This window comes from Cibotium barometz, chromosome 42 (assembly GCF_041138505.1).
Source record: "Cibotium barometz isolate CiBa-2024 chromosome 42, ASM4113850v1, whole genome shotgun sequence".
Classification (NCBI taxonomy): domain Eukaryota; kingdom Viridiplantae; phylum Streptophyta; class Polypodiopsida; order Cyatheales; family Cibotiaceae; genus Cibotium; species Cibotium barometz.
Window position 1 is genome coordinate 32,326,058 of NC_141087.1, and position 22,279 is coordinate 32,348,336.

General features: G+C 40.0%; 1 protein-coding gene across 1 annotated transcript in view; it reads right to left on the reverse strand.

The window, feature by feature from the left end:
• Positions 1 to 7,978: 7,978 nt before the first annotated feature.
• Positions 7,979 to 22,279, reverse strand: part of LOC147614386 (citrate-binding protein-like) — a 35,398-nt gene continuing 21,097 nt past the window's right edge. Inside the window, exons 3-4 of the mRNA XM_086780517.1 lie at positions 8,958 to 9,094; positions 7,979 to 8,658 (exon numbers count right to left, since the gene is read on the reverse strand). Of these exons, the coding sequence (XP_086636643.1) occupies positions 8,230 to 8,658; positions 8,958 to 9,094 (566 nt within the window). The 3' untranslated portion in view covers positions 7,979 to 8,229. The remainder of the gene's footprint in view (positions 8,659 to 8,957; positions 9,095 to 22,279) is intronic.

Below are 22,279 nucleotides of genomic sequence, written 5' to 3' on the forward strand. Positions count from 1 at the left end.
GGATGTGGATGTATGCATAGAGATGTAGATGTATGCATGTAGATGTGAATGTACGCATATAGATGTGGATGTATGGATGTGAATATACGATATGTGATGTGAGGGAATCTGAAGTGATGAGATGGAAATGATGTGATGGGATGAGTATACATATAAATGGAATATGGAATAAGTAATGTAGATTGATGAGGGATAATGTGGAAAAATGAAAGTTAAAATAGAAATTGTATTGTAAACTGTTTGTAAATGCTGTTTGTAAATGCTGTCTGTAAATGATTGTTTTATGTCAAGAATGCTGGGGGGAGCATTTTGACCGTCTTGTGATTAAAGTCGTGATGATAAAGTTGCAACTGCTGACGGGGAGTCAATGAAGGACGTCTCGCGTAGCAAGGTCGGCCGAGGTCTTGACCAACCTCGGTGCGATTAAAATGGTGAGCTTCCGGTACGGTGGATGAGGGGCCAAGGAAGCGGCCTATGAGTGAAGCGCTAGGTCACCTGCGAAGGATCCTAGAGGGTGCTGACCATACGGTGCTCGGGCTCTGGGTCGCCTAGGATACCCACGCGTGCGTCAAGGAAGAATTGGAACAAGAGTAGGAGTTGTTTTCTGAAATCGGGCATGGATCTGGTTGATTGACCTTGCTGGTCTTCAATGGATGAGTCCATGGCTCCTTATATGGATCTGTTGGTTGATCTTGCTGATCTTCAACGAGAGTCCATCTTGATAAGTGATTATATTGCCGAGTATTAAGGGCTAGGAACTATCGAAACGGCCCCTGAGCGTTCTAGTTGCCAATGATGCCATATATACTCTGATGAAGGAATGATGGAAAATTAAGAATCAATTGGATAAATTGGAAGATTGTGATCAGTGATACTATGGTTTTATTAAAGGATTGTTTTAAACTGGTTGAATCTGTGAAAAGGAAATTTCATATTGGGTGTGTGAGTGGTGTGACTAGTTTTATTTTTGCATGAACATCCGGCTAGGGGGCCTTGGAACTCTTTTCCTTGGTACCCGGGACAAAACCTAACCAAATTCTTAATTGGATCCCATCACTACAGTGGTTGGGCGGTTGGCTAACCCATGGGATCGGATGGGGTTAGGCTGGACTGATGGATCCGTAAATCGAGACTCAAACTTTTGTTTTTACGATAAATAAAATAAATCCCGGACAGTAACTGTTCTATGGATAGGAATCAACGGCGGCTGTGCCTCTTGAATGGGGAAAAAAGCGTTGATCCCAATGATCCAAGTGCAAGTTTCTTCCTTGATCTGACCAAGTATCTTATAGATGCAATTGGATCAGCTCGATCAGAAATGATCTTGACTACGTTAGAGTAAAAAGTTATCCTGGTGGAATCGCCCGTGCTTTCCGGTAAAGGAAGTTTTTCCAGGTTCGGTTTTGGAACAATCGACGGATTAGTCTCTTATCCGGATATCCGTGGGTGAGGCCTCGAATGTGGGACCTCTGTCCCGCGCGAGAAGTGCTACTTCCGCTGCCAGTATCCTGAATCCGTTGCTCGGTGGGAACAGGGATCTTACAATTTTTGTGTAATCTATACATAGCATAGAGAGCACTTTACGACACCCATCTCATGAGTTCGGTAATAGATTTTGAGGGGAAAGAATCTTCTTGAGAAGCCTACAACATACATAAGAAATCATATGTCAAAATATTAGCAAGGAGAGTATATAAAACATGAGACATTTTCAATTTAAGAGAATAGAGTGAGGCGGTCTTACGTAAGAAGACTTGTGACACTTGCATCACTCCATCCATAAGTTGTTTGCAAGTTTAATAGCTCCAAGTTTGCTTGTGGTGTGGATTATGAACATCCCTCATAAAAAGGGGTGCTTGCCTCTCTATGCAAGGTTTCCTCCTATTGCAAAATTTGAGCTTTCTCACTATCATCTATGACCTCCTGTCCAAAGAAGTCATTCACCATGTCATCCATGATGAGATTCTCTTCCTCCTCATGTGGCAATGGTGGAGGCACCTCATTCAAGCCATGCTTTCCATATGAAGCCTTGCCACCTTTCGCACTCTACCCGATGTCACCAAATGGTGTGGCATGTTTCCTAGCACTCTCATATGGTTCTCCTCCATGTTGTCATCCGCACTTGGTCATGCCAATGCCTCATAAAGCCCATATGTCTATACATGCTAAATTATTATACAAGTTGTCGTATATATTGGCCCTTGCATCGATCACACACACAAAAAATGTTTTCTCTCGGAACCAGCTTCCGGCCCTTGATCATTGTCATACATCTGAAACCTGGTCAAAATTGATGTAGGGTTAGTACAAAAACACTTGAGCTATCCAAAAATTATGACAGAAAATTACCCAAGATTTTCCTTATACATAGGCTTAGGCATAAACCCTTATGCATAGGCTTAGGGTTTAGGGTTAGGCTTATGCATAAGCCTTATGCATAGGCTTATGCAATATGCTTAGGGTTTAGGGTTTAGGATTCAGGCTTATACATAAGCCCTTATGCATTGCCTTACAACATGTTTTTCCTTTATTGCACCCTTGGGTGCTGGGTTTAGGTTTACCTCTATGCATAGGCTTTTGCAAGTTGTAGGCATATGTTGTATGCATAGGCTTTATGCATAAGGCTCTATGTGTAGAGCTTTATGCATAAGGCTCTATGCGTAGAGCTTTATGTATAAGGCTATACGGGTAGCTCTATGCATCAGGTTGTGTGGAAAAGTTGATATTTTGTATCAACTCGATGCAAAACATTAACTTTTTCACACAACTCAATGTTTTGCATCAAAGTTGATGCAAAACGTCAACTCTAACATAAAACTTGATGTTTTGCATCAAGTTTGAGATGCTTCGAAGAGAAGAAAGTTGGAGGATCGAAGATCAATTTTAAAAAACGGCATGTTTTAGCGATTCTGTCCGCGAGTGCATACTCAAACGACCTATTCCATAAATTTTAAGTACCAACATGACTATGTTTCGATGCGATGTGTAGACTCTGCCATGCCTATGTGCAGTAGTATACTCTCCAGCATAGGGGACCTTGAATCTACCATCATTTTTGTGAAAGCTTCAAGCTCTTCTCTACCACCATTCCAAAAGCCCTAAGCTCCTCTCTTTTCTCTTTGTACACAAAGACAATGTCGTGATGAGCGAAGATTGCATCTCTCAGCATCCTTCGCATGTCCTCCAAATAATTATAACCAGAGTCCATTCTAGACTACACTTAGACATACCATCTCTCAACATCCTTCACATGTACTCTAAATTCCTACACTACTCTTAGATATACCATCACCTACATTCATGATAATGGCTATCTAGATCAAACATCAACATATGCATACTATGAATTTTTGCCACCACCACATATGTACATGATATAGGCTACAATTTCTTCCCACCACCCTTATCCATATTGCATAACAAAAATTTTCTTTATGAAAACAAATGCCTATGTGGGTCGAAATTTACACCCATAGGCTATATGATGTCTGCCGCTAAGATTGTCCTGTCGAAAAAATATTTTAATTTTCTACTCTTTTAACATGCTTAGGTTTACTCAGAGCCTCCGTAGTTACCATATTCTAAATATATATATGAATAGAAGTCTACCTTTGCACACCTATAAGTTGACCTCTTTAAACTCTTAGCATTGGTTGTATACCCACTATCTGCTTATAAATAATAGAGCAAATAATTATGTCATGCAAACTGTCAAGGTAAGTATATACTAAAGGCTTTGCTATTTGGGTCTAGAAATAGACTCAAGGATGTTTGTAGAACTTTTCATAAATTATGGAGCTTATATTGTTATATATTCTAATATTTTTTGAGTGCTTGTCAAATAATGTCTATATTTATACATAGTAGTAGAATTTGTCCCAAGAAAGTACATTAAAAAAATTATCTTACATTCATGAAATTTATAAAATAAGTTTTTAATTTAAAAAAGATTGATATTTCTTTAAGTTATGTAGACTCCTATGTCATTTTGTAAGTCAAGTTTATTTTTATGTCACAAACAATAGCAATTTATAAATCTACGAAGGTCACACGTGTACTTAATCTTGAAAAAATAGCAAAATTCATGTAATTTTTAAATTTATACATGGAATTCTAGATGTGTTTTCAAAAAACTATGTTTTTAAGCCATTTTTGAGATTTCACACATTTTGGGAGGGAATCTTTTTAGGTAACCCTCGTCAGTTACCCATTTTGCTCACAATAGTGTTACAATTATAAATAACATAATTTGACTTATAAAAAAATCTTACAATGCGCTTGCAATAATGCGCTTGCAATGCAAATGCTAGATGTGCAAGTCTCTTCTCGTGTGTACACATGCATTTCTGCCTTCTACCCATCTTTAGAATCATAAAGAAAATAAATTAATTTATTAAAAAATCTTACAATGAGCTTGCAATGCACATGATGGAGTAGAAGGATGCATGTGCATGTCTCTTCTCATGTACACATGATGTACCTTTGCCTTCCACCCATCTTTAGCTATCTTGAATTCCAAGATACATCCCTTCCAATGGTATTGTAGTAAGTCTCTTCTTATCCTCTAAGGACCTTTGCATGATGGTTGCATAGTCACCCAATGATTTAGCTTAAAGTTTATGCCTTTCCACACACCTTGATCATCGTTAACGTTGCGAAGAATGCATGATGAAATGGCACTAGGATTACACCTCAGGTTTTATTTTTTTGTTGACCTTATTCGATGATGAATAGAGGAGAGGATTATGCACAAAGATGATGAGAAAGAGGTGAAACGATGGTAGACTAGGGAATTTAAAATGCATTTACTCGAATGTACCACTCATTTTGGGGACAACCTAAATTTTTATTTTTTTATTTTTTGAAGTACTATTGTTTGGTACGTGGGGCAAGCCTTAAAGTTGGAACCTCTAGAAATAGCCGTGTCGTATTACATTAAAGTAGTGATAACCCACTAAAATAGCCAAATCTAGTGAAGTTTATGAAAACTGGATATGACACCCAATGTCATATTTATGGTTGCATGTCACGTTTCTATTGGTCCAAAGCTTAATCCAAATCCGGTATAAGTGATTAAAATGCGGCCCTTTTCTAATGTTTTTGACCTTGATATTTCTAGGGCATTGTGTAAGTGACGCCCCTATTTTACTAACGTCATTTAAGCGATGCTTTATAGTTTGCAAGCGTCACTTTAGGCATCATTTATACAATGCATAATAACACGTCGCTCATGCGACCGGGTTTGCACACAACTTTCTTGCCTTTAAAATGCATCGCTTATGTGACATTTGTCATCGTTTAAATGATGTGTTTTGGAAAACGCGTCATTTTGGGCCTGTCGCTAAGGAGGGGTTTTGTTGTAGTGGTATTATGGCTAAAGGATGACTTGTACAAGAAGCTCTTGTTTACAATAATAGAATTTATAAGTACACCTGACCCAGAGATGCCTCGGCTATGGAGCCACGAAGATGAATATGATAGAGTAGTTTGGGAAAGTGCCACAAGGACAATGGGGATAACACTTTACAAGAGAAGATTAATAAATTTTTCATCTTAATTTAAATGCTATTTTTAAATGGATTCAAAGTTATGAGGAGGTCAAGGCACAACATATCATTGCTCGATAAAATTTTAGAAGAAGTTGAACAACAAGAAACCTACCATACCCTTTGGAGCTTGCACAAGTACCTTCCTTCCCTTCAAGTAGATGGCTTGATGCAATAATAACACAAGCAAAACATGATGGTGAGGCTATCTCACTGAGGAGTAGGAGGAGCTTGCAAAAGGTTTTGATTAGCATGTAAGTGATCGATCTCCTTGACTACTAACTCGTTAATAAATAAAAAAGTCTATTTATCATGCATCACCTTGCAAGCTAACTCTTGTTGTGCTTGCAGTATCGTAAATATGGTGCACTTTGGTCACATGGCCATCATTTCTGAGAGGAATGAATGGATCATAAAGGAAAAACTTTTAATAGTAGTGTCAAGGCTAACTTCATGCAAGAAATGAGATCAAGTGCAATTGACTTGAATGCAGAAATTGGCATGCTTGATTACGGTGGACCATTCAAAACATCATCAAGGTTGCTTTTAGAAGGTTCGACATATTTGTCTTTGATGTGAAGTGGTTCAAGGTAGTAACAAATAGACCAAATGCAACCAACCATACGGAAGGACATGAGTGGGTTTTTTCAAGTTGAATCCATGAAGTTTTGGTCTGACCAGAGGGACACCTTTGCTCTGCTAGAGCACTATGAGTAAGCCATCTTTAAAGCAAATTCGAAGGATCCAAGGTAGGTGTTTGTAGTCCAAGTCGCACCTCATAGTAGCAAACAAATTCTTGAAGGTGAGTAACTAGAAGAAGAACTATCTAGAGTCATAATGATGGTGTTGAAACTCTAGAGCCAAATGATAGAGTTGATGTTGAAATCCAAGAGCCAATTACAACAAATCTAGGCATGAGATAAAGGTCATCAAGTTTTGATGGAGCACCAACAAGGACATCCGACGAAGGGCAGTACATAGATGACCTTGATCCTATAGACGAGCAAGCCATTTACCAATTGGTTTAAAACTCCTTAGGTGACATTCAAGAGGATGCACATGCGTTCCTTGAAATTGATCTTTCTGGAGCCATAGATTTGCCCGAGCATGATAGAATAGATGATGATCTATGAGTTTGTAAGTATTGAATTTTAATAATTTTCTTGATTAATAGCTCTAAGAATTAATACATTTTACATAGAAAGAAGTATTAAATGGTTGTAGGTGCGAAATGATTACTCTTAAAATTTTGTAATTTCATCTAGAGTGATAATTAAGTGGCCATATATTATAAACACATCCATGATTATGCTAAAAACTTTGTAAAAGTGAAAAAAATACTATTTAGCATACGTATGTAAGGTTTCACCACTATCCTATCATTGATAGTTTTGCATAACATCATTTTTTGACAATAATTAGATCCTCCAAAGTACAAGAAAATTTAGAATCTAGTGATATTTTTTTTTCTACATTGAAAATTACACATTTTTAATATCATACTTGAGCTCAAAAAGATCAAATATGGTAATTTTGATTATAAATATGACCATACTTCAATATTTTTTAAGGTCTATAAAAAAGAAAGAATTTTGTTTTTTGTCCAATTACCGATGTGTTTACCGGTGCTTAAAGATGACCATACTTTAATATTTTTTAGGTCTATAAAAAAGCAAGAATTTTTATTTTTTTCCAATTACAAGTGCGTATATACTGGCACATATACCGATGCTATATGATATGCCTTTTCTCATGGTATATCATTGCTTATACCGGTGCTCGTAACTATCACCCCGATAATTGACCACCAGTAACCCATCATTCCCTTGTAGTGAGATTACAAGGGAATGAGTATTGCTTAATATCAATTAGTGACCATGCTTGTAAATAACCATAAACCAACATGATTATATGTATGATTTTCAAGACTTGCCACACCATACCATGTATGGTATAATGCCATGATAATTATGCATGGGAAATAATACGTGTCATATTAAAAACTATTCTAATTGAACTAAGTTGTAAATAGGTTGCTAACGTTGTATTGATTCGTATTTGGGAATCCATACAAATGGTTGGGATGAAATTGGCTATAATCTCTAATAGCCCACATCAGCACTTCACCACTTGCCAAGAAAGTTTTTCACCAAATTGGTGAGAAATATTTATCTCTAGAATTAAAAGGTAGCTCTTATTATAATATTCGAGAAATTTGAAGGCTAACCTTAAAAATAAGTGAACTTTGATTTAACTTAAGTGAACACTTTGTAACGATAATTGAAATTTTAGCATTGTAAATACGTCAAACCTCCATGAAATTTTAAGCACAAGCTTAAAATGTCATCATCAATTTTAGCATTGTAAATACGTCAAACCTCCATGAAATTTTAGCACAAGCTTAAAATGTCATCATCAATTTACACTTAACAAAGATCTAAAAGTTGTCATATTATTTTCAACATTTTTAGGACATATAAAACATTTCATGCAGTTAAGAGAAAGGTTTGTGTGGCTTTTGAACCACAAATTATTCTTGTAGAAACTCTTGGTTGATAATTATTGGCTCTTGGTGGCCTATTATAGCAACTTGTAGATCATCCACTTTGGCACACATGATCCACACATCTTCCCACCTTTCACTTGATGGCTCTTGGTGGGCTATTAGCAACCTGTAGATCCACTATGCCACACATGATCCAGACTCTGTCCCACCTTTTACTTGACTATTGGTTGTATAGAGGGCAAGGTTTCTCCACTTGGACTCCATGCAAGAGCTAGAATTGTTTTGTGTGTAGACACCACATTTGAAGTAATGAATTATGTTATCACCATAGTGGCCTTGGGAGGTGTACTTAGGAATGTTGTCAATGTAGATCTTGATGGTACCTGCATCTGCATCATGGATGGTATTGAGGGAGACCCATCGATTATAAATCCCTGTGGCAACTGTGACATCTCCACCATAATACACTAGGTTTCCTTTTATGACACGCAATTGCATCACAGCCCCATTCGCGCTAAGAATTTGCATAATAGCAACGCCTGTGGTAGAAGAATCAACATAAAATTGTCCTGCAAATTGCCAAACCCCAGTCGAATAGTCGTGGCCCTAATCATCATCATAAACAAAATTAACGAACCGGATTTAGGCCTTCTTACTTTATATAATTATAAGGAAGGCATTAATTAACTCTCACTAATCGACTCGGATCACTCTGAAGAACAAATAAGGATGATAAAGCTTAGAAAGCTGTCTTCATACTTACACGACTACCCTCATGCGATTAAGTAACTGTGGAATAATTAGGACTTTGATCTTGAGAATTATTGCATACGAGATTGGAGGAAGGGATTGGATGACTAGTAATTAGAGGGCAGATTAAGAAGAGGATCAGTCGTAATACTTACTTCAATTCGGAGCTCAGTGCGGGGCTTGGTGGGGCTGTTTTGGGCGAAGGAGTGATCGGAGCTGTAGACCCAGAAATCATAGACACCGTTGTCATAGCGGAAGCGTTGGGAGACGTCGAGATTGTAAGGCTTCTGGACTTCACAGGTGAAAGAAGCCGGCAGTTGGGTTATCGGCCGAAGCAAAGGAAAGGAAAGAGAAGGCGAATGCGATGAAAAACAACAGGAAATATGGGCGCTGCAGCTGAATATCGCGTGAATTCTCCATAGTGTATGTAGAAGAAGATGCAGGTGCTAATAGAAAAATCTCTCTGTGATCTGATCGATCTCTCTCTCTCTCTCTCCCTCTTCAATAGGCAGCATTAATGCCAGAATTACACGACTCTTTTCAGGAAGACAATCATGGCCGCGCGAGACTTCCGCGAAACTTTACGCGTTATTAAGAAATTAGTCATAATTACCCAGTAATCCGTAGGTCAGTTGGTTAAAGTGGATGAAGGTAATGCACTAAACCAGTAGCTGTGTGTGTTTGTAAGCAGGGTATGCGTGTAATATAAATCGTCCAACTTAAAAAATAAAAAATAAACAATTTAAAGAAATTAATCATAATTACGAGACTTATCTCATATATTTTAATTTATTCGAGGGAAGGTACGTCCTACACGATCACGTGGAAAAATAGCTGTATAACAATGTTTAGAAATAAACTTTTTTCCTAACCAATTTAAAAAAAAGGATGTCCTTCAAAGTCAATCTGTTTTTTATTGAAAAAATGCATACATTAGTTGCTTTTACAACTAAAATTTCAAAAATTTGACTTTTTAAATTCAAGGCTAGACAAAACTACAATCGGTGTGCAAAAAAGACTCTTCACCACAATGGGTGAAAAAACCTTAATTGGACATATTTCTTACTGATTTTAATACTTTGCCTAAGCACTAACGTCAACTACAAGGTACTTCAACTTAATTAATGTGAGCCTTCGTTCTTAATCAACTTCATTAAAATAAATAACCCACGATCATTTGTTTTTTTATCTTTTCACATTGTTATTTTTCCAACTTCAAAACAAATAATGTTATGTATAACTATCTTTCATTCTACTATTTGAGCAATAATCCTTCCACACACTTAACAAATAATATTAAAACTCCATGTTCGTCATTTTATATTGAGAACCATTAATGGAAAGAGTCCTATAGGATCAAAACTCTGGTTGCCCTTAAGTTGCAAGAACAAGGTGAACAAACCAATCCATGATACCCATATAGTCGGAGTTATAGATTCTATGTAGGGATAAGTCTAGGATCAAAGAGGAGATAGGGCCGCGCGGGGGGGGGGGGGGGGGGGGGGTGTTTGTGAAGGAGTAGGATCAAAGAGGAGATGGGTTTAGAAATATGATCTTGTTGTCCTAGGTGCAAAAAAGGAGAGGCATTGCTCCTTCCTATAAAATCATTCCTAAGTGGTGAAAGTCACTTGTAGCTACATGGAGGTCAACACATGGGTGTGTGAAAGTCACTTGTAGCTACATGGAGGTCAACACATGGGTGTGTGAAAGAGCCTTTTGGTGCCATAGTAAAAGAAAAAGTCCATAGAACCACTTTATATGAAAAAAAGTCCTTGTGTGGTGAAAGTCACTTGTATAGCTACATGAAGGTGAACACATGGTTGTGTAGGTGGCAATAAAAGAGCCTTTTAGTGGTGCAATAAAAGAAAAAGTCCATAGAACCAATCCATAAAACCACTTTGTATGAAAAAAAGTCCTTGAGTTCAAATAAGACTTGTGGTGGTTATGTGGTTATTAGTGATGAATGTAGATAAGACTTGGGGTGGGTATGTGGTTAGTGCTTAATGTAGATAAGACTTGGGGTGGGTATGTGGTTAGTGCTTAATGCAGATATCCCACACATAGGCTTGTTCAAATATTTATATGTGTGTACCTCAAGACATGAAACTCATAATTTTTAGTTGTGTGGGATGCACTAAGTGCATAGTAGTATATAAGGAGGAGAGGGAAAATAGCAACCCTTGTTTCTTGCATCCTAAAGGACTATTTTGCTTATGGTGCTAATTAACATTATGATTGTGGCGTTAACCTCCTGTGTGTGTGTGTGTGTGTGTGTGTGTGTGTGTGTGAGAGAGAGAGAGAGAGAGAGAGAGAGGAGACTCTCTGTCATAACAGGTGAATGTATTTTCCGCTTCCATGTGATCACGCGCACACGTAGTTTTTAGCAACTTTTTGCTATTTCAAGTTGTGGCAGCTTTTTCAAAAGCCTGAGAGCAATTCCAGTAGGTTGTACTAGGGTTTTACCCCTCTTTCGGAGCTGTTGGTGCTCTCATATTTGCAATCATAGCAGCATATCAAAAGCTGGTTGGAGCGGTGATCATCGACATGGATTATTTAGGCGAAATTATGTGCATAACGTTGTTATCTTGTTTTTTTCCTGGTAAAATGCCTTCTACAAAGGATGTTAGGCGATGGTTCAGATCTTTATTACAAGGACCTTTTGTTGAAGGAGTCTCCTTTGTAGCTCGAGGGTTTTATGAAGTCCTCTTTACATATCGCATGTACAAGGATTTTTTACTTGAGTATTCTCCTTTGGAATATGGCACACAAATGGTGCATGTGTTGCCATTGTCCCCAACGAAGGACTATCAAGGTTTGATTAGGCACAAATGCCTCGTCTGGGTTGAAGTTGTGGATTTCCCTAGGGCATGGCATCGTCAGTTACGTGGTATTGCCCCAACTTTGGGAAAGGTGGTTTGTCCCACCAAAGCCTTAAAGATATTGCAATTGAAACAGATAATGAGAAAGTAGGTATTCGACCTTTCAAGTTAAAATGGGGGATTTTTGCAGGTGCATGTTTTCACTGTCACAAATTCGGTCATATGCGGTCTGGATGTCCCGCTTTGTTGCATCAGCCACCTCCTACAACTATTGTACCCTAGGAAACATATGGACAATGGGATGATGTATCTCAATGACCAAAAGTAAAAGGAAGGGCAAGGATAAAAGGAGGTTGGCCCTTCTACTTTGGACAAAGGTAAGAACAAGGTGAATGTGACTAATGTTCATACACCCTTACAGATCAAATTTGATAAAGCTCGAGATGTTTCAGAGGGTTGGCAAGCCCCAAAAAAGACCGTTAAACAACCAAGGTCTCTAATCTCCTGGAATTGTAAAGAGAATGTTTCTTCTTTGTCCATCCAAATTGATCATACGGGTGTGGGTGAGATATGGGCTCATCATACTAAAGGAGGATTGCACTTTATGGATGGAGATGATAATAATGGTTATGAAATTGTAGGGAAAGTTGATGAAAATATTTCACAGCATGTAGAGGGCAATGAACCTGCACCCATGTAGGGTACTTAAACTTTGTTCTCTTATGTATCTACCTTTGAAATGTATGACCGACAATGTGCGAGTCAGTAAATGGCGTTTATTATGGGATTATATCCATCAGATGCAGCCTCATGTATTGTGGTTACAAGAACATAATTGGATGGCAAAAGTGGTCATTTTGCAGGTTATGACATATTTTATGCAGGTTCAAGTACTTTCTCTGGGGTAGTTGCATTGGTCAAGCATGACCTACAGCCATGTGTGGCACATAATGATCCCTAAGGGAGGTGGATGGTTGTTCAATGTTTGGTGCATGGGGAAATTTATGAGTTTGGTTCTATGTATGCAACACAAACCTCAATTGTAAGAGTTGATATGTGGAAAAGATTAAGTCGATACCCATGGTTAAAGAATGCTTTTTTGTGTGGGGATTTTAACAATGCTCCTCAGCATGATGATAATACAACACATAACTCGCATATGCTTGAATATAGAAAAGCATTAATGGTCGGCAATGTTACAAACCCTTCATGCCTATGATATATGGTCTAATATGATGCATGACAAAGGATATATGCTCCATCACAATGCAGTCACATAATATTACAAACCCTTCATGCTTATGGTCTAATATGATGCATGACAAAGGATATATGCTCCATCACAATGCAGTCACATAATATTGGGCCCAGTCTCGGCTCAATTGGATAGATGGTACATGCTAAATGCTACACAATATGATGACTTCACATGAAAAATGTGGCTAGATCATGGAATCTTACTCTCTGATCATGCGCCTGTATGGCTTGGTTTATATTTTGGTATGCAAATGCATTAGGAAACCTTTGGACATCTTTTGGGCCCTTCGTTAAAATGACCTTCATTAGCAATGGACCAATAGGAAGAGAGGAGTGTGCACATTTGGTCTCCTACAAAAGTAGGGGGCAACTAGGCTTGTCTCCCTCATTACTACATTTGTGGGGTTCAAAAAGTAGGGAGTGGCCTTCATAAATTAGGGAGGTGGAGTGCAAAAAGTAGGAGGGTGCCATAAAGCAAGGGGGTAGCTTCTAAAAAGTAGAGGGCTCCACCAATTTCAGCCCCATCAATCTCGTGGGTCAAAAAACCCCTAAAATAGGATTTTTTTTAAAAAAAATTCAAAAGTGCATTTTTCCCTCTCAAAACCCAACCCAAACCATATTATATCAAAAAACTTCTTTTTTCACTTCATTTCTCTCCCTACACATTATTCTTATGTCCAACATCATCCTCTTCACCCCAAACCTCAAATCTCCATAGCTCATTCTCTCTCTATTGTGCAACCCTCTCTCTCTCTCTCTCTCTCTCTCTCTCTCTCTCTCTCTCTCTCTCTCTCTCTCTCTCTATTGTGCTCAGATTTGCAGCCTTCTCTATCTCTATCATGCGTAGCGCACACATTCAAATCTCCTCACACCCACATCTACCTCCCTCTCCCTAACAACCTCTAGTCTGTAGTGTGCAACCTTCTTTCTTTCTCTCGGCCCCCTAAAACCTTTCTAGCAGAACACATTATGGAGGGTAGTGCATCTTTGTCGAGGAGAAGACCAAGGGACGAGGTTGGGGCTCTGCTCATGCATAATACCAGGGATGGACACGGTGCTTGGGTTGAAAAATAATTTCAAAAGGGAGATTGGGTGTATTTGCAGCCCAGTGCCATTGGACCGTATCAAATTCGGCATCGAGATGTGGTTGAGCACCATTGGAAGGGCATCTACTAGGATTCAAGGAAACAAGGCATGATGTATTTATTGGTGGCCCTAGTGTAACATGTGTACTCGGCATCAAAAATTTCTTTGAGCCCACATCATCATTTTGGGACAACACTTACACACGAATGCCAACAATGTAGATGTGCAAGATGGTAGGCTATGAAAAGATTATCAATTTGCTTGGCCAAGGGCGGTACACTGTGGAGGGGGATCACAAAGGAGAAAATTTTAGGTGCAATGTAGTGCATTCGAGTGTCTCCTTTCGATTCTTGTGCGAGCTCATACCACTTTGTGTACTCGTTTCTGTTAACAAGCGGTGGATGAGGAAGAAGGGTGCATAAATAACCTTACAAGCTCAAGAGAAGGTTGTAGAGCCTATATATCTCTCTATAGGTCTACCTAATGTGGGGATAGAGATTGTCCAAGCAAGTAAGCATTGGAGAATTTTGAACGTCTGTGATCACCTACACATTTTGGCATTTGAGGGAATCAATAATGCTTGCTTCAATGTGCAGGGTAGGAAGGTAACGATTATTTGACATTTAAACCTCTGTATTTGCTCACCCCTTTTTGTAGTCACTTATTGTGTTGGGTGTTTGGATAGGTTAGAGATTGATTAGATCTCCACACTCTGCCTCCATGAAGAATTATTTGTGGACACGTTGTTAGGCAAAATTTTGTAAAGGTGTTTTGGGCTTGTGTACATATGGGACGCATGGCATGCAAAAAAGCTTTGCCCTGAATGCCCTGGTAGGTGTGCAGAGTGGATGGTTTTGTAGTAGGCTAGTACATGCATGTTTTTTTAGGAGCAGGTGCTTGAGGTTTGAAGTTTCTTTTTATTGTAGCTGTGCGTATGGCCTTGAGGAAGGTTGGTCTCCAATGTGTGGAAAGCTTGCGGAAGGCCTTTGATGTCAGCCTTTGGGCTTTGATGTATGTATGTTGGAACAACAGGGTGGTTTTATGCTTTTTTTACGAGCTTTTGGTAATGCCTCCGCGTGGAAATATATGGGAACCCCAAATGTGATGATGGCTAGTCGATCGTGGGCTGATTTTGGATGTTATTATTTGGCGCCTATAGTGTGTAGATGTTGGCCATATTTAGTAAACACATGAAGATGGATCGCAACGCATGGGCAATAGCCATGTTTGGTAATTTACGGTGTAGCTAATGCAGAGTGTGTGGCGGCTCTGCAAGAAAGGATGATCGTGGCCATCGCAGCTCATGTACGAGGTTGCCACAGTAGGGGGATCGTGCTGATGTTGATGGACAGACGCCAGTTGGAGGTGTGCAAAAGAGGCTGTTATATGCACACAACAGATGGGTGGCACTAGAGCCAGCACAGGTAATAGCAGCAGTCGGGCTACTGTGAGAGGCAGCCAGTGATTAGTGGTTGGCGCAGCGGCATTCAGCAGAGCAATAGGTGTCTGAACAGAGGTGCGCCAGAATGTGGGCTGCACAGATGGCGGGGGTACAAGGCGATTGATGTGCTCAAGCTATTAAGAGGGTATAGGTGGTTGCGTAGCCATGTGGTGGTGATGTGCAGCCAGCAGGTGATACAGAGGGCAACACACATGGATAGAGTGTAGATGATGCGAGCTGAGGCATGGGCTTCTTCTCATGGTAGGGTCGACTACAGGATGGTGACAAGCAGGTGATGCTTGATGATGCCGACCACAGAGATGCAGCAGAGAGCGATGTTCCTTGTTGAGGGTGCCGCCTCTGAGCGCAGAGCTCATGTGTGTTTTGTTGGTTTGATGTCGCTGGTGTCCGAGGCCAGCTCATGGGGGCTGAGGAGATGATGTTCTAAGAAGAGGTGAGAGAGGGATCAATCATCATGTTTGGGTACAGCTCGTAGTAGCGAGCAGAGATGTGTTTTTGGAAGGTGTTATATATGTGAGATGGTGTGAAGCAAAAGCTCTTGTGTGTCGAAAGAAGCTTATATGGAAGTGTTGACTGGGAATTCTAAGATGAATGATACTGGTGATGTATCTGGCTATGGTTGTGTGTTGGTATCTTGCGTGTGTTGATTTGAAGGAGAAGGTGTGATTGACGTGTTTGGTGGTGTAGTCCACGAGTTTGCACTCTCACGGCGCACTTTGTGCCAGCCTTCGATTACCTCGTCATGCACATGGTGAGAGCATATGTGTTTGTTGGGTGATTACTTTGACTATGGTGCCCCTGTTTTGTGCTAGTGATTCCAAGGTTGGGGGAGTGGGAAGCTATAGAGGCCTGTTTCCTTGTACTTTTTTCCACTCCACAGCTTTTTGGTGCCCCCACTGAGGAGAGCCAAGCCAAGTGTTTTTCTTCGCCTACAAGGGTGTATGCCCCAAGAGTTGAAGGTTTCAGGGAAGGTGTGTTTCTTGTTTTTCTTGGGATTTGAGGTGAAGCTTGGGAATCAAAATGATGTCGTATCCAGAGTTTTTTGGTGGTCCTAATGAAGATGTAGCGAATTTTCTTGAAAGGATGGAGGTTGCGTGCATAAGAAACCACATCAACGAGCCGGTGTACAGGTATTGCGGTTGCTGAGTATATGTTTGAAGGGAGATGCGAGGACATGGTTCAGAACTTTTGAAGAGTCATTAAGAGATGCTGAGCCACGCATTCCAATGACCGAGGATGGATTCAAGATTGCACTTTTGAACAGGTTCAAGAAGGTTGAGGATCGAGACAGAGTCTGGCATGAAGTGCAGGGGTTGACACAGGGCGAATTGGAGCCAATTGATGATTATGTAAAGAAATTCTCCTTGCTGTGGGAGACTGTGCAGGGCTTTAGGGGAGGATCAAGTGCCTCCAGACATGATGAAGAAGGATCGTTTTGTTGCGGGATTGAAGGAGGGCATTCGCTGCTGGAAGGTTGAACTAAAGAAGCCCAAATCTTATGAGGATGCTGTGGAGATTGCCAAATCAAAGGATTGGAAGTTGCAGTGGATGAACCAGCTGGCAGTGGTAGTGAGGCTTGAAATTAGAAGGGTAGAAGCGGTACCGATGAGAACCGTGCTGGAAAGAGTGCAACCGACAGAAGCTCAAATGAATAATGCCACACCACAGGGGACAAAGGTGGCACCCACAGCTGTTACAGCTTCTAATGAAGGGCTTCAACTGGACATGAGGCAAATAGTGGATTGTATAAAGAATCTGAGTTTGAAAATGATAGGGAACACAAGTGGTGGATGTGGCCAAGGCAGAGGTTATAATCAGGAAGGGGTTGAAGGTCAGATAAGCTATGGAAGTGGCCGTGGTTTTGGCAGGGGTAGATGGTCAATTCCTACATGTTGGAATTGTGGTGAATTAGGGCATATAAGTCCTGACTATGATAAGCCGCCGCGAATGGGGGGTGATATGTATCCCTTACCCTCTCAGATTCCCAATAGGGCAAATGATTATGGAATTGAAATTAAAGGTGAAGCAGGGACCAGTGGGTTGACAAATGAGGAGAAGGGTAAAACTAAGGTGGTGAATGTGGTCACCCTTGAGAAGATAAAGGAAATGGAAGCTGATGTAATGCCTTTGGGGAAACGGACGCCACAGGAAAGGGAAGGCAGGGATGCTGCAGGGCCTAGCAAGAAGAAAGGTAAAGTGAAGGAAGGAGGGGATGTAAAGGTCAAGCGGAAGCGAAAGCCTCGTAGGAAGTTTAAAGTGACTGATTTTCCACTAGGAGTTGGGTAGGATAGCTACAATTTGCAGGAGGACATGGCTAGAAGGAAAGCTAATATTACTTTTGGGCAATTGATGGAGTTAGCTCCCAAATTGAAACGTCAGTGGAAAAGACTTGTGAACCCGAGAGAGAAAGAACCTACCAGAGGGACAGTGACTATTTTATCCGTTGAGGAGTTACCTGATATATGTCCTGTGGTAGATGTATGGCACAAAGGAAAGAATTTGGGAGAGGCATATATAGATGGTGGCGCACAAATTTGCGTAATCACACTAGCAACTGTGGAGAGGCTTGGTCTTTATATTACTGAAGTGTCTGGTTTCTGTATTTGGTTGGCCAATCACCAAAAGGTCAAATGCTTAGGTGTGGTCAAGGGATTAGAACTGCAGGCTTTTAATGTAAAGGTGCTTGTGGATTGTCATGTTATGCCAGCAGGAATGGGTGCGTTCCACATCATTTTGGGAAGACCATGGTTGAGAGCGGTGAAAGCTGTTCAAGATTGGAGGAAAGGGGTCATTACTCTATATGACAGGCGAGGGGATAAAAAGCACTTTAATATGGATAATCAGAAGCCTGTTTGATGATGAAGGGGAGAATGAAGCTGATTCGAGTGTTGATGACACAACTAGTAGCATTACTACTAGTGAGGGAACAGAGGACACTTCATCCAGTGAGGAGGATTCAGAGATGGCTACCCTGGTTATTGATGAGGAAGTTCTTAGTGATGAGGATGCCCAACAAGAAGAGGCCATACAGGAAGAATGCGAGGAAGTAGTGACTGATTTTATGACAGAGGATGCTGTTGCATGACAAATGAAGATCAATACAAGGATGCAACAAAAAAAGACACTTAGGGCTCTTGAAAAGAGTTCAAAGTTGTAGATGAATGTGGGAGGGGGCTTGACAATAATCCCACATGGGAACTTTTGGGAGTTCTAGAATTTTTGTATAAAAGGTGGCCCATTTGAGAGAGGGAGCACACTCTTTGGTCATTTGGTTGAGAGGCTCATAGAGAGAGCTTGCTCCATAGCTCCTTCTCAAGTGCTCTCCCAAGGCTCTCCATCTCCATTCATGCTTCAATCTTGTACTCTCTATTCTTTACATTTTCAATGATATGAGGTTTTGGTCTACACTCTTGCTAATCTAGATTTCTTAATGATGTTTTGATTTGTGAGTTGTAGAGTGCTTGTGATGAAGCTTGTGCTTGAAATAATGTGTAGTTGAGGCTTGTGTGATAGCTCTTTGCATATTAGGTTCCTTGCATAAGTTGCATTTGTGTGCTTAAGTGTAGCCTAATCTTGATGCTTTGATTATGTAAGATTGATTGCTTGAGTGTTGAGAAGGATTGAGTAGGACTAGAGGTCATTAGTGTGTGGTTAACTCTTCTTCTCCCATTCGGGATAGCCTCTATGCGCTAACCGGGTTGCATTCACGGATTGACAAGTGTGTGGGTTGGAGTGTAGCCTCCGCTATGCTATGATGTCCCTAACAATGGCGCCGCTGCCGGGGAACGCACACCTAAGTTAGTGAAGGGTGTTAACCATTACTTCTTACTAAGTGCTCCATTGATTCCAAAATCGTGGATTAGGGTAGATTAGAGTAGAGTTTGCAAGGGCATTGAGTGTGTGATCTCAAGGGCGCCTTGTGTGTTTTCATTTTTTTGATGAGAAGCAAGAAAAAAATTTAAACCCCATTGCGGTTGAGTAATCCCGCCATTAATCAGAATTTAAGTACTTTCTATTTTTGTATTTTTGCAAGTTGGCAAGAGGTAGGTTGAAAGCATAGGAGGCGGCCTTTCTTTTATTGTTTTGATTTGTTATTGTGAGGAGAGGCGTCTCCATAAGCGCAGCAAAGAAAAAAATAAATAGACATATATATATATATATATATATATATATATATGTCTATTTATTTTTATATATATATACGTGCATCTGTTGGGCGGCCAGCTGTAAGCTGTAGCAAGGCGGCTTTATATATATATATATATATATATATATATATATATATATTATACATTAATGTGAAAGAGCTCTGCATTGAGCACTGCAGGCAGCGTGGAGTCGAGGTGGCCGCAAGAAGAAAAAGGAGAGGCTGTGACCGGCCGGCTGGGAGTGCTGCGAAGAGAGGCAGACGAAGCCGTGTGGAGTGGAGGTGGCGGTCGCAAGGCCAACAAACGAAGGCGTGGGAAGGAAGCGTTGGTTGAAGCGGCTGAAGCGCCGGTAGCTGCAGTTGTGAGGGGCCAGAGATAAAAAGGCGGTGGTGGCGGGGAGTTGACTGGCCGGCTGCTGCTGCTGCTGTTGCAGGGCCGTTGAAGGGCAGTATAGGCGGGCTGCAGCAGGAGGCGACTGACTCGCGAAGAAGGCGTGGAGGTTGAAGCGCAGGCGCTGCAGTGTGAGGGGCCAGAGATAAGAAGGCGACCTGCAGAGAGCGAAGGCTGGCTGCTGGAAGCGAATGAAGCAGTAGGCGGCGGGCTGTGCGAGCTGGAGGGGGTCGTCTGCAGTGGGCGCAGCCTGCAGAGCGTTGGCCAGTGTGGAGCTGCAGCTAAGGGAGGCTGCGTAGAGGTTGGCTGCACAGCTGACGTGGCTGTAGGCGGTGGCGCAGCAGCAAAAGCGAGCAACAAAAAAAAAGAAGGCGGCTGTTGACTGGCCGACGACGCGCGAGAGAGGTGTGGAAAGCTGGCCGACGAAGGTTGGTGGCCGTTGAAGGCTGCTTTAAAAGAAGCCAAGGCGCCTACAGGCAGCAGCTGGCGAAGGCGAAGGTACAGAGGAAGACGAAAACGGTGTGCCGGCGGGAAATCCGGGAGGGAGCGGGCGAGCGGCGGATAAGGTTAGTGGATTTTCCAATTTTTTTATTTTTTATTTTTATTAATTTTTCATGTTTTTTTGTATTTTTAAATTAAAAAAACAAAAAAATAATATTCTTTTTATTATTAAAAAAAAGAAAAAAGAAAAAAAGAGATTTTAAAAAAAGAGAACAATTAAATATTAAAAAAATAGAGAAAAAAATTAATTAAAAAAATTAAATTATTTATTTTTTTAAGGAGTCCATATTATTTGCATAATTTTTATTTTTTTATTTCTGTAATTTTTAGCATAATTAGAGTAATTTGCATTGTTTTAAATTTTTGTAATTTAAAAAAAATAAAAATAAAAAAACAAAACAAAAGGAAAAAAGAAAAAGAAAAAGAAGAAAAAAATAATTTTTATTTTTTCCATTGTTCATTATTTAAATTTTTGCATAGTTAGCTTGCATTTTTTATTTTTTTAAAAAAATTTTGTAAATGATGCATAACTAGTAAATTCATATTTTTATATTTGGCACGAAATTTATTCATTTTATCAAAAAAAACACACAAAAACAAAAACAAAAACCAACAAGAGAAAAAAAAACAAAACAAAAAATAAAAAGAGAAAAAAAAATTGAGTATTTTTTAGGAGTCTACTTTTTTGCATAATTTGTAATTCTTCATTCTTTAATTTTTTGCATAATTAGTTTAACCTGCATTTTTTTAGTTTTTGTAACTTTGTGCATAATTAGTATTTTTTAGTGTGATTCAGAATTTTGTGTATATTATTTAAAAAAAAGTAAAAATCATAAAATCATAAAATCATTAAAAAAACATTTAAAAAACAAATAATAAAAAAATAGGGTAGATAGTACACTACACATATTCTTTTTAGTTGCCTTTAGTGGTTAGGTAGGGTGAAATATATATATATATATTTATCTATTAAAAAAAACACACAAAAACAAAAACAAAACAAAAACACATAAAACCAAAAAAAATTTTGACCTTATGCAATTACGGTCGGGACGTCTTGTAGAGTCTAGGGCACCTTCTAGAGTACCTACGCAGGAAAGTGGGACCCAATCGGTAGGAAATTTGGCAGATATTACTGAAACCCTGTCTGAATCCCAATCCGATACCCTTTCCTCTAGAACAACTAGTTCATTGTCCATGGACAATCTAGGGCCGACAAATAGTCATCCCGTAGCCCCAAATAGGACACCCTCAAGATCCTTTAATCCATTTGAAGCCGACACCATGGGGTTAACACTCAATGTGAGACTCCAATATGTCTACACAAATGCTCAAGGAGCTGAGATCTTTAGGGATCCACAACAACGGTATCTTGTTAAGATCGCCGACATATTCTCAGAACTTGATAGAGCACCTCTCGTCAATGACCAGGGTAACATGTACATGGGTGGAGATGGTGTTCGCTACGAAGTCACCTACCATCCAGAAAAGGTAGACAAATTAGGGGAGCTCTCTAAAACCGAGTTCTTAGACTTATCAGAACTTTCCAGAGCAAGGGAGTCTAGAGATGACTGGCTCATTGAGCCGGACATGCCTGGACCATCTAATGCCCAATCCTCAAAGCCATCCATAGATGATTTACTCCTTGTAGATCTAAATTTGGAAAGGGATAGGAAAGGCAAGTGTAAACTGGATCAGGGGGCTGAATACCAATGGAAGTTTGTACGACAAATTCCTGTGACAAAGGTCTTACAGGATGACCCACTTCAAGAGGTCTATAAGGACTCGTTAGAGGGATATTATGCCACGACTAA